Source organism: Leucopleurus acutus, assembly GCF_964270905.1.
Source record: "Leucopleurus acutus genome assembly, chromosome: Y".
NCBI lineage: Eukaryota > Metazoa > Chordata > Mammalia > Artiodactyla > Delphinidae > Leucopleurus > Leucopleurus acutus.
In genome coordinates, this window is record NC_139164.1 from 1,575,658 (window position 1) to 1,588,416 (window position 12,759).

Here is a 12,759-nt window from a genome sequence, read left to right on the forward strand (position 1 = left end):
CTGCCTGTAGAGTACAATCATGTGTTGGGGTTTCAGTTGGCCGAGAAAAAGAACCACCTTCTCCTTGCGTCCAGGTGTGTTTGTTCAGACTGCTGGTCTTGTAAGATAAGCAGTCTGGGGGCCCTGGGGTGTGGGTCCAGGCACCTCTGGCCAGATGTGTGTCTGACCCAGTGCGTACACGTGTCCGTTGTGCATGGCGGCAGATGGCGGCGGAAGGACAGGTGTCAGGAGGGCAGGGAGGAGGGGCCCTGAGTCATCGCGGGAGCCGCAGGGGTGTGATGGGTAAGACCTGGCCCTGGATGGGCAGGGTCGGGAGGGTACAATCCCGGAATGTGACTCAGGGCTATTTCTGTCCGACACCTTCGTTCCAGTGTCCTGAAGGAACACGGATAGAATTTTAAGCTAATACCTTAATTTAAAAAATATTGTAAGCCCGGGACAGGGAAGGGCACCCACATTGCAGCTGTGGCTTGTGACTGTCGCCAGAGATGCCTCTCCTCCCCCCCAACCTGGGCGCCAGCTGCCTCGGATGGGGGAGGGGAGACATGTCCCACCCCTCCCCACCTCCGGCTCGGCGGGGAGACGCTTCCGGAGCCCGGAGGCTCCTGCAAAGGAGGTCCTTGGTCAGGCTGGGAAGTAAGGGCGGCCCTGCGCCCCGAAACCCCTACCCGTGCTCTGCGCTCTGCTACTCCAGACTGGACTTTGGGGACCGCGGGCTGTTGCACCCGAGGCAGGGGGTCCACTCTTAGCAGACCCCGGAGCGGGGGCTTCACTCCGTTGTCTAGAGAGGCCGCCCGGGGGGGTCCCCGTTAAAGAGGGGTGGGAGGGTGGAGACGCGGCCCTCCACTTTGGGAGCAGGAGAGACTGGCCTCGCCCCGCCTCCCGAGCGCGTGCCCTGCCCCTGCGGCTCCCTGTGGCCTAGGGGTGGGGCGGCCGCCAGCGGGGAGAGCTGAGGCCGGGGCGGGGCGACCGCGCTGCACCCTGACCCGGCCCCGCCCCGGGGGTGTCCCTCCCGCCGCCGCCGTCCGCGCGCCACTCCCGGGACAGACACTGTGCGTCGCGGGGCGCACCATGGCGCGCCGGGCAGCCCTCGCGCTGCTGCTGTTCGGCCTGCTTGGCACCCAGGTGCCCACCCGGGGTGAGTGAGCGGCGGCCGGTGGGGCTTGGGGACCCGCGTCGGGGCCCCAGGGAAGGGCCGCGGGAGGGGGTCGAACCTTGGGGGACGGACGCTCCGTGTGGGGTGGACATACTTCGGGGGGCATAGTGCGTAGGACACGCAGTTTGGGGGGCGCACTGGGGAAGCATGCACCTCGGGGGCGCGCTGTGCGGGGCCTACACACTTTGGGGGACGCATGGCGAGGGACGTATTTTGGGGGCGCACTGTGTGTGGGGGGGTGGCGCGTGGAGGGCGACGCGCCGGGGAGCCCCGAGCCGTCCTTCCCGCCTAGAGGGACCCGCTGTGCCAACGGGTGGCCAACGGCCCAAGGAGGCGGCCTTACCCTTTCCTTCCCGCTTTCTTCCCGGGCGCCTTTGGACTCACTCCGCAGGCGGAATGTCAGCGTTTGTTTTCACATTCACAGACTCTTAAAAGTTGGAAGGCCCTGGGTGGGGCGGTGGCCCCCGAGTCCCCTCCCCTCCCCCTCCCCCCGGGGTTCCCTTCAGTTCCCGGGCGCGGGTGTGCGCCTCTGCGGCCGCCCCGCGCCCCGGCCAGAGCGCTGGCAGGGCCCGGGGACCGCGTCTTTGTTTCAGGCGCTCTGTGGCCGCCTCCGGGCGCCACGCCCTGCGGCCCGGGACTAAATTTGGACTCGGCCTGGGAGCCTGAAACCCGGGAAAGGGGGAGGAAGCCAGGAAAAACTCGGGGCTCTAGAAACGCTCAGCAGCTCTTGCGGTGTCCGGGCCGCGGGGACTTTTGGCGAGCGCGCGGTCGGGTGCAGAGCGCCACCGCCAAGGGACACGTGTTCTCAGCCGATCGTCCGTGTGTCCGAGTAGATAATTCGGAAAACCGCACCCAAAAGTGTCAGGAGCAGGACAGGACGCCCGGGACGCCCACACTCCCCAGCCACCCTGGCCTGTTTCTGGTTCTTGCCCGCGTTTTTCTTTCTCCTTTTAAAATGGAAGTTGAGATCCAGTTTTCCTGTCTCTCTCTTCTGTGAAAAGGAAAGTTGGGATCCTGCTGGGCGTGGCATAAAAAACGGGTTTCTCCGACTAACGGTTGTTTTCTGTCCTTACGTGGTTATTTTCAAGTGCACAGCCACTAGGGCAGTGTCTTTTCAGGAGTGGTCTGGTCGGTGGAGGACACGTTTTAGGAGCCAGACACAGGACAGAGAAGGCCCGGTGTTTACCTGGAAATTTCCAGCTCAGCGCTAGAGGTTGAATGTTGAGCCCTGGTCCCCCGCCTGAGTTTTATTTTGGGGAGGATTTGCTAATCGATGTCTGCATTTTTAAAATGTGTGCCACGTATTCTAGAAGTTGTGTGTTCGTTGCAGGCTTTAGAACCAATTCAGCCTGATCCACGGGAAACTCTTGGAATAGTTTACAGCTTGGTGGGGAGGACCTGGGATGGGTTTCCTGTTTCTCTGTTTCCTGCCCTAAATCCCACCTAGCTGCCTCACCACAGAGTTCTTCATTAGTGGTTTTGTTTTTTTTTTTTCCTGCCGTGTGGTTGAGTCCCACCTGCTCACGAGAATTTTTCGTGCACCCCCCTGGCTACACCTTCATTCATGTTTCGTGAGTTAATTGCCCTCTGAGCCCTTAACTGTGTGCCTCGCCCCAGGGAGATGGATCACAAGGGGTTCTGGTCGCCCAGGAAGGTCCCATCTGCTGGGGGAAGGGAAACATCTCATCAGGCAGATAGGACACAGGGCCAAAGAATGGTGACAGTCCCACAGTTCAAGGACTCAGGGGTGGGGAACACAGCCTTGGCCAGTGCGAGGGTGTGGCTGAGTTGGAAGCTGTCTCTGGTGACAGTTGTTTTTCGTGTGTTTGTTTTTTAACAGGTTTCACGTACAGGTTATATTCTACCCTGTATATAAAATGTGTAATTTTCAGAAGAAACCCAGAGCACCGTTAGCCTGGAATTGCCTGATTTCTATGCAGCTACTCGGGGTTGGTTGATGCTTTCAGCCAGCAGATGTTGGGGATTGAATGGCAGGGGGATGGGAGGGGGGCACAGAGCAGTGCGGGGGTGGAGAGCCAGCCTCGCCCCGAAAGAGCAGAGGGAGAACAGAGCCTTGATACGTGCTGATCTCTTGGAGGGCGCCTCCCCGCCCCTGGCTGATCCTTCTGGGGTCCGAGGCAGGGAACGGACTGTTCCTAAGATACAAATGGGGTTTTATCAGGAAAGTTTGCTTTCGAGTTGCTGAAGTTCAGAACACACTTCCCTCTAGAAATCGGGGTTTGGCTTCGTTTCCATTCTGGCTACAGAAGTCCATTGAGTCGGGGGTAGATCTTCATCGGGATGCAGGTATCACTGGCCTGGTTTCTGAGGCCTTGGGACCCAGGGCTCTTGTGTTCCCAGGTTTTTCTGGAAACCCCCGTGGGACAGCGTGGGGTGGAGAGACGCGGGGGCCCTAGAAGGCAAGAGGCAGCTTCGACTTTCAATGGAGCCCTGCTTCCTCCCGCCACCAGGGACCCTTGGCCATGTCTGGAAACGTTTGTGATTGTCTCAACGGTAGGGGGCGTGCTCCTGGCATGTGGCGGGTGGAGACCAGGGCTGCTGGTCCACAGCCCGCAGTGCCCAGGACGCCGCGTATTAGTCACCCAGCCCCAGTGTCAGTCGTGCTGAGGCTGAGAAACCCTGACCGAGCGTGGAGACTTAATATAAACCATTTATCTATGTATCCATCTATCCGTCCGTCCATCCATTTGCCTACCTGTGGCTGTGGTTTGCAACCTGGGATGACTTGGTTCCCCAGGGGGACATAGGACAGTGTCTGGGGCCGTTTTTGGTTGTCACACTGCGGGGAGGGGGTGCTCCTGGCATCCGGTGGGTGGAGACCAGGGAAGCTGCTGCACACCCCGCAGTGCCCGGGACGCCCGACATCAGAGGGTCCTCCAGCCCCAATGTCAGTCGTGCTGAGGCTGAGACACCCAGACCGAGCATGGAGACAATATAAACCATTTATCTATGTATCCATCCATCCGTCCATTTGCCTACCTGTGGCTGTGGTTTGCAACCTGGGATGACTTGGTCCCCCAGGGGGACATATGACAATGTCTGGGGACGTTTTTGGTTGTCACACTGCGGGGAGGGGGTGCTCCTGGCATCCGGTGGGTGGAGACCAGGGAAGCTGCCGCACACCCCGCAGTGCCCAGGACGCCCCGCATCAGAGGGTCCTCCAGCCCCAATGTCAGTCGTGCTGAGGCTGAGACACCCAGGGATTTGTGTCACACGTTCCAGGTTGCTGGTGGCTGGGGGTTTGGTGTCCGTAGTCTTCCTCCAGGTAGGACACTCACATCCCGGGCTTTAGAACTCCTGGCACCTGGGCGACCTAAGTGCGGACCGGGTGGGAAATGGGTCCAGGAAGGTGCTGACTCCAGGACCCCACGCTCCATGCCAGCCTCTGCACAGTAGCCAGTGCCGTTCGAAAATCCAGAAACGCCTATAGGGAAAGCGACACTTCCTGGGCAACTGCTGGGTTTCCGGGATTCCCTCCTCATCCCCGCCCGAGCAGGTGTGGCTTCTCCGGCTTCCCGTCCGGCTATTCCTGTTTCTGCCTGCCACGCAGAGAAAGTGAGTTTCATTGTCCTGCCTGCGTGTTCGGCTCTGATAAAAAGTTAATTGCGTGTTATTTCCTTTAGGGCTTTGGCTTTTTCTTCATTCTCCGTTTATGATGGTTCAACCCCCCCCCCTTTTTTTTTCCATCTGGAGATATTAAAATACTTGATTTTGGGGGGCGGTTTCTTCATGGGGGGAGATGCACTTTGCTTCATCTGGGTGATATGCTAATTGTTCGGAAAAAGAATGCAGGTGGTCGAGTAGTTATATCCATCCGACGTGTAGGAGGCAGGGTTTTCACGGATGAAATGTGGAATTTTTTCCAGCTGAGGTTTTCCTCCCAAAGGAGACTGACTACCACACACATGGAGTCCATGTGTTTGTTCCTACTGAGATTTTCCAATCACGATGGCTTCTTTTAGGGAGAAAAGAATCCCATGCTGTGTATGACTTACAGACGGGGTTAGAAAGAAGACGGAGGTTGTCTTGGGGTGAGGTGTCAACTCATTCAGCGTCCTGGCTTTCCACAGAATCCTTCAGACACCCAGCTGTTGGAGGACGCCCAGCCCTGGTGGCAGCTGGGGAGACACATCTGGCACAAGACATCTCACTGAGTCCCCATGTGGTTTGTTCTGACACCCGGGTGTCCGTCCCATGTACATCAGTGGAGATTGCCCTTTGATCTCCTTTGCCAGTTCTTAGGGTTAACGATGGAGTGTGTTTACAGATCTCCGAAAGTCCTTTCGGGGGGATACAGTGGTTTTGGAAGTGTTTTCTGCAGACAGAGGCGTGTGTTCTAACCCTCAGAGGATGACACATACTTGAAAATGAACTACCCGCAAGCACTGTTATCAGCATGGGTTTCATGATACAAGTCACGGCAGCCCCTTCGTGGCGGTAGTGTTTACCAGAGCGTCTCTGGTGGAACAGGGAAGGTGTTGTTGGGGGATTAGAATTCAACCCAACATCAACCCAGAAAGCCTCTCTGCCACGGTAGAAGGGAAAGAAACCCATTTTATGATTGAGTGAGTGTGACGCCAGGATGTGACATGCATCACAGGTGACCCACTAAGGCCGCAAAGACGCACTTTTAAAAGTAACTAAGTAAATGTTACCCGTTCTATACAGGTTGTCAAAACAGGCTCCTTTAGCCACTGAAAATATTTACCCACCCTGGAAAAGGACAGAGAAAGATCTTCTGGAAGCAAAGGGTGAGGGAAGAAAAGTCTCTTCGTTTCCACCAGGGCTTTTATTTTTAATTTACAGTCACCCTTCCAACCTTACAGGACAAAGACCCACATCACACACACACACACACATGCACACATACACATGCACACATACACAACACACACATATACACACATGCACACACATACACACACAGAGACACACAGAGAGACACACATACACACACACACACAGACACACACACACGCACTTCGATCACAGTCAGCAGCCGTGAATATTCTGTTATATTTGTGTCCTTCTGGAAGAATGGCCAGGTTGTGTAGGATACACAAATGGTTGGTCTTAGGAGATGCTGCCGTACTGCTTCTGATTTTGGCCCTATCCTCCCAGGGAGTTCTGGTTGCCCACCCAACACTACGTGTTCCTTTTTTGGTCGTGCCTAATCTCTTGGGTGGGAGAGGTTAACTAACCATAATTCCTACGTGTATTTACCTAATTAATAGGACAGGCACACCTCAGAGAGATTGCGGGTTCGGTTCCAGACCACCCCAGTAAAAGCAAGTCACATAAATTTTTTGGTTTCCCAGTGTATGTAAAAGTCATGCTTACATTAGACTGTAGTCTGTCAGATGTGCAGTGACATTATGTCTTTAAAAAAAAACAATGGGGCTTCCCTGGTGGCGCAGTGGTTGAGAGTCCGCCTGCCGATGCAGGGGACACGGGTTCGTGCCCCGGTCCGGGAAGATCCTACATGCCGCGGAGCGGCTGGGCCCGTGAGCCATGGCCGCCGAGCCTGCGTGTCCGGAGCCTGTGCTCCACAACGGGAGAGGCCACAACAGTGAGAGGCCCGTGTACCACAAAAGAAAAACAAAACAAAACAATGAACATGGCTTAATTGAAAAATACTTTATTTCTAAAAAATGCTAACCATCCTCTGAGCCTTCGGAGAGTTGTAGTAGTAACATCAAAGATCACTGATCAAAGGTCACCGTCACACACATATCATAATGAAAAAGTTTGAACGATTGCGAGAATTACCAAAATGTGACACAGAGACACGAAGTGAACAAAAGTTGTTGGAAAAGTGGCACCAATAAATTTGGTCGAAACAGGGTTGCCCCAAACCCTCAGTTTGTAAAAAACACAGTAAAGCTAAATGCAATAAAATGAGTTCTGCCTGTGTCTTTCACATCTGCATCTGTATCTGTCCACATAGGGACACGGGAGTTCCTTTTTTTTTTTTGCTTTTTGGAATCTCCTGTTTGTATTCTTCGCCTAATTCTTTTTTAAAAAATTAATTAATTAATTAATTTATGGTTGTGTTGGGTCTTTGTAGCTGCATGTGGGCTTTCTCTAGATGCAGCGAGCGGGGGCTACTCTTCATTGCGGTGCACGGGCTTCTCATTGCGGTGGCTTCTCTTGTTGCCGAGCGCGGACTCTAGGCACGTGGGCTTCAGTAGTTGTGGCACGCAGGCTCAGTAGTTGTGGCTTGCGGGCTCTAGAGTGCAGGCTCAGCGGCCATGGCTCACGGGCTTAGCTGCTCCGCGGCATGTGGGATCTTGCCGGACCAGGGCTCGAACCCGTGTCCCCTGCATTGGCAGGCGGATTCTTAACCACTGCGCCACCAGGGAAGCCCCTCTTTGCCTAATTTTTATGGCACTTTTGGGAGTTGGTACACGGCTGTGTTAGTTTCAGCTTTGTCTTGAATGACTCGGTATGGCCACCGTCTCGCTACTCGTATTATTTTTTAAAAATCCCGTAAACAGAAAACCAGAAACTTGCTTTTTTTTTTTTTCCTCCCCCTAGAGTTAGATACAAGCCCTCTAAGCGGTGTTTTTCCAGTGGCGATCAGGGACCCTTGGACAGGCTGGGAATGTAGTGCACGTCCAGCAGCGTTGAAACAAAGAATATCAAATAGATTAGAGTAGAAAACACCAGCATACTTTACCCACGCTTTGCTAAGTAAGCATCGGTGTGGCTTCGGTGCCAGTTCAGCTGTCTGGGTGGACTGGGCCGTGTCGTAAAATGTCTTTATTTCCGCAGAAGGCAGGCGGGGGCGTTTGAAACCCGTTGCAGATCTGAGCCCCTTTTCCATCGCTCTTGCTTTCTGCACTTGGACGTTTTTGATAGAAGCCCTCTGTTTTCAAAAAGGGCCATAAAGCCGCAGGGCATCAGCAACTTTTCAAAGAGCCAAGTAATGACTCCCAAGGGTGCTTTTGAGAAGGAAAAAAAAAAAGAGAGAGAGAGAATTCATTTTCATTGCTGCCTGTTCACCGCCCTTCGTGAGAAGGCGAAGAGCCAGACCTGTTGTATTCCGGGACTTGGAAGGCATTCGTCATCCGCAGACAATGCAGCCAGCGAATTCCGGCTGTTTCTGTTTGTGCATCCGCAGGGCGTTCCACCCTCCCCTCCCCTCCCCCCTCCCCCTCCCCCCGCCCTGACTCGACTCCATGCTGAGGAATTAATTAAAGACTAGAGACCTGGCTGGAGTGAGGTAGCGCTGGACAGGTGTGATTGATGATTGATTGGTGCATGGATGATAGATAGATAGATCATAGGTTTATAGAGGATGGATGGATAGACAGACAGATGGTGGAAGATAGATAATGGATAGATGATAGATAGACACACGATAGATGGAGAGATGTCAAAAGATAGATGATGGATGGATGAATGGATGGATAAAAGATGATAGATATGACAGATTAGATAGAAGATAGATAGATAGATGATAGAGAGATAGATAGATAGCTGCAGTACCTATCTCAAGTGGTTGCCATTTGGAGGGGGCCATTATCTCACTGCTCTGAAACCACCAGCACCTAGACTCACCGTAAGCACATCACCAGGCAGTGGGTTATAATCTCTGCATTCCTACAAGATAAGGAGCTGACTCAGAGTTGGGGAAGGAATCAGGGCATGCGAAGGACAGAGCAGAAGATGAGTCTCCTCTGGGGTGTGGACTGCATCCTGCTACCACAGAGAAAGCTTTCCTGGTCACCTCTTGGAAGGCAGATGCTGGTTCCTCTGCAGTCCCGCCCCCAGATCTCTCTCCACCCTAGGCTAACTTCCATAAATGCTGATAGATCTGGTCCGTCTGGATGCGCCCACGGTGTCTACATTGCTCCATATCCCGGGCTTCTCATGATGTTCTCCCAGGCCGGCATGTCCTCCTTCACTCCTGCTTCTTGTGATAGGACCATTTGCCCAGATTCTCAAAATGAAAAGTCAGCTTTCATTCCTGCCAGCTCCTTCTCCCATATCCGATGTTAGCGAATCCTGTTGATTTCATTTTCTAAATCTTTCTCCACCTATGCTCCTGTCTCCATTTCTGCTCTCATTTTTAAGGCTCCCCCCTTACCCCCCCGCTCCCCGAAATTCTTCCAGGAAGAATATAAGAAGCCCTTAACCAGTTTCTTCCCTGGATGCTCAGGTACTTTGAGAAGGCCTAGGGACTCCCCCTCAGAATAACATTTCTTTTTAATGCATAAAATAAAATACATAGGACTGCCAGGGAAACCGATTATATTAAACCAGCTACCCAGTGTGCAGGGGAAGGAGATGCTGGCCTTAGCCGAGGGTGTTGGTAGAGCCTGGACCAGGACAGCAGAAATGAGAGAGAAGGGACCAGCTGTGGTAAGGAGTAGTAAGGAAATAAAAATCTATACTAGCGGCTTGCGAACCGGCTCCCAGAGTTTTTTCTTTAATTGGCCTGGGGCACAGCCTGGGCTCGGGACTTACGAGGTCTCCTTGGATGTGCAGCCAGACATGAGAACCAAGATCTGTGTTTGAGCTTCAGAAACTGTAATATGCATAGGAATCACCCATGGAAATGCTTTAGTCTGGCTGGGAGGGATGCTGAGGGCTTCCTGTAGGAGGGCAGCATCTTATCGGGGCTTTGAGGCCTGAATAGGAGTTTTCCTGGTATGGACAGAAGAGATTGGCATTTACGGCCAAGTAGAGGATTCGAGGGAAGCCCCAAGGACGGGCAAGGTGCCCAAACTGTATGACCCCTCAAATCATTCACAGGATGCTGGGGGGATTGTAAATCTGCAAGGGACATAGAGTGACATCTATTGCATTTCCATAACATCTTACCGAAAAACCCGAGTGAACTTCTTGGCCAGTCATAGTAGTGATTGTACCATCCATCCTCAGCATTCAGACTCCATATTTGCAAATCTGCCTACTTGCTACAATTTATTGGTAACTCCCAAATTGATACTGAGTTCGGGGATTTGTGCCCAGCTGCAAAAACACGGAGTCACCTCTCCGGTCTTAGATTGTAAACAAGTATCTGTGTCGTGCCGCATTTTTGTGCTTTATGCTTGCGATTTTGCTTCTAAGCACGAGAAGGTTGCCACGTGCCTGAAACGTGTGTGAGATGAGCTTCCTTTAGGCGGGAGAAAGAGTGCTGTGGGCATCAACAGTCTAGATTAAATAAGGTCAAATTCCACAGAAACATGCATGAAACAAGGTTATGTGCGATTAACTGATGGTGGTGTGACCTGAGGGCGCAGGGACTCAACCCTGGAGTTCCCCAGGAGCCATGGTTGAATATTATTAGCTCATTCAGCATTTCCGGCGACTGTAGGAACAGAACCACTACGGATGACGTGCCTTGACTGTGATTAATAAACAGAACTGTCAGGTCTAGGTTAGGGGCCTTGGGCCAGTTTCTGGAGATGCAAAGCCTCTGTGAACTGATCAAGTTTGGGGCCTTCTGACGGGTCATTTAGGGCCAGTGCGAAGGGGCAGGGCGGTGACCCAGGGTGAAGGGTGATAAAATTGGAAATGGATTTGGGGCTTTGAATCAGATCCTGGAGATTATCTTTGAGGGTGACAATGACTTGGTTTCCTAGCTCAGGGAGACTGAATTTACCGGGGTCCTAGAACTACCTCCCTACAGCCGGGATGAGGGTCCTGGGCCGCTCTTGCCATCCCAGCCCACCCACCAGGATCAGCACCACCTGGAGGTTGTTAGAAATTCTGAGTCAGTGTCTTTGGGATCGGGGCCCAGGAATCTGGGCTCCCCAAATTCTAAAACTCACTGGTCCACGGCACCCGGAGCCCAGCCCACAGCGTCCCCGGATGCTCTGGGTTCTTCCAAAGCTTGACCCAGCCCAGAGTGGCACCCCCAGGGTTATGGTACAAGAGAAGAACCTTTCCCCTCCTTGTCACAAAATCTGTAAGGCAGAATGTTCAATGACATGGCTTGAGAAACGGCAAAACTATGTCTGGAGCAATTCCTTCCTAGCTACAGAAAAGTAAGGGCATCTCTAATATTTAGAAATAAAATAAGATCAAACAGCATTCACCATCACCTCTGGCCCTGGACCAGCCCTGAACAGCAGTGACCAGCCTGCACGGGGCCAGGGCCGGGGGGACCCTGGTGTTGCCGTTGACATTGCAGGGGATTGGGGGCGAGTTCTGGGGTCTCCGTTTCTTCCTCCCTAAAAGAGGGTCTTGCAGATCAATGGTATTATCTAGACAGCTCCAGGAGCATGCAGGCCGTCCAGAAAATTCATCCATGGCTACTGTTAGTTTTACGTGATTCTTACCTCATTAGTAGGAAGATCTGAAAGCCCAAGGAATCTTTTAACTGCCTAATTTTTATTTTGATTCTAACTTTATTTCTAGAATTTATTTCTATTTTGTTTGTGCCTGTATTTATATTATTAGGTTCTGTGTATAAATGATAAGATTTATGTATAATTCATAATTTCTATAATTTATTATTATAAAAATTTAAATTTTATCTCTACCCTTTTTTCTTTCTAGAGTTTGTTTCATGTATACATATATCCATTGATATAATTCATAGGTTCTGTGTATAAATTATAAATTATATAATTTATAGTTCATTATTATAAAATTTATATTTTCTAATTTTATTTCTAGAATTTATCTCTATTATATTTAAACATATATTCATTTACATAATGATAGGTTCTGTGTATAAATTATAATTTATATAATTTGTAATTTATTATTATGCAACTTTATCTTATTTCTTTTCTAATTTTGCTTGTATAATTTATTTCTATTTTATTTGTATATATTTATTTATATAGCTTATAAATTCTGTCTAAAGTATAAATGACATAATTTGTAACTTCTATAATTATATTTAATTTCTCTTCTAATTTTGTTTCTAAAGCTTATTTCTACTTATTTTTATATATTTATATAATTTGTAAGTTCTGTATATAAATGATAAATTCTATAATTTGTAATTTCTGTAATTATTATTGCAACTATATTTTCTTTCTGTTCTGGTTTTCTTTTTTCTTAATTTTTTACTTATTTATTATTTTTGGCTGCGTTGGGTCTTCGTTGCTGCGTGTGGGCTTTCTGTAGTTGCGGCGAGCGGCGGCTACTCTTCTTTGTGGTGCGCGGGCTTCTCATTGCGGTGGCTTCTCTTGTTGCGGAGCACGGGCTCTAGGCTCGCAGGCTTCAGTAGTTTGGCTCACGGGCTCAGTAGTTGTGCTTTGTGGGCTCTAGAGCGCAGGCTCAGTAGTTGTGGTGCTCGGGCTTAGCTGCTGCGTGGCATGTGGGATCTTCCAGGACCAGGCCTCAAACCCATGTCGCCTGCATTGGCAGGCGGATTCTTAACCACTGCACCACCAGGGAAGCCCCGATCTATATTTTGTTTCTGTTCTAGTTTTGCTTCCAGTATTTATTTCACTTCTATTTACATTTGTATAATTTATAAGCTCCGTGTATAAATTTTGTAACTGATCATCTCTATAAATTATTATCAGCAGGATTTATATCCTCATTGTGATGTCTACGTCAGTGCGCCACCCTGATGGAATTTAAGGGAAACCGGATTCGGGCCTCGTGCTGTG

The 12,759-nt window shown here is 51.0% G+C and overlaps 1 protein-coding gene across 1 annotated transcript in view; it reads left to right on the forward strand.

Annotated features, from left to right (window-relative positions):
- Positions 1-1,041: 1,041 nt before the first annotated feature.
- Positions 1,042-12,759, forward strand: part of LOC309978870 (CD99 antigen-like) — a 34,483-nt gene continuing 22,765 nt past the window's right edge. Inside the window, exon 1 of the mRNA XM_082865518.1 lies at positions 1,042-1,138. Coding sequence (XP_082721644.1) covers positions 1,072-1,138 — 67 coding nt within the window. The 5' untranslated portion in view covers positions 1,042-1,071. The remainder of the gene's footprint in view (positions 1,139-12,759) is intronic.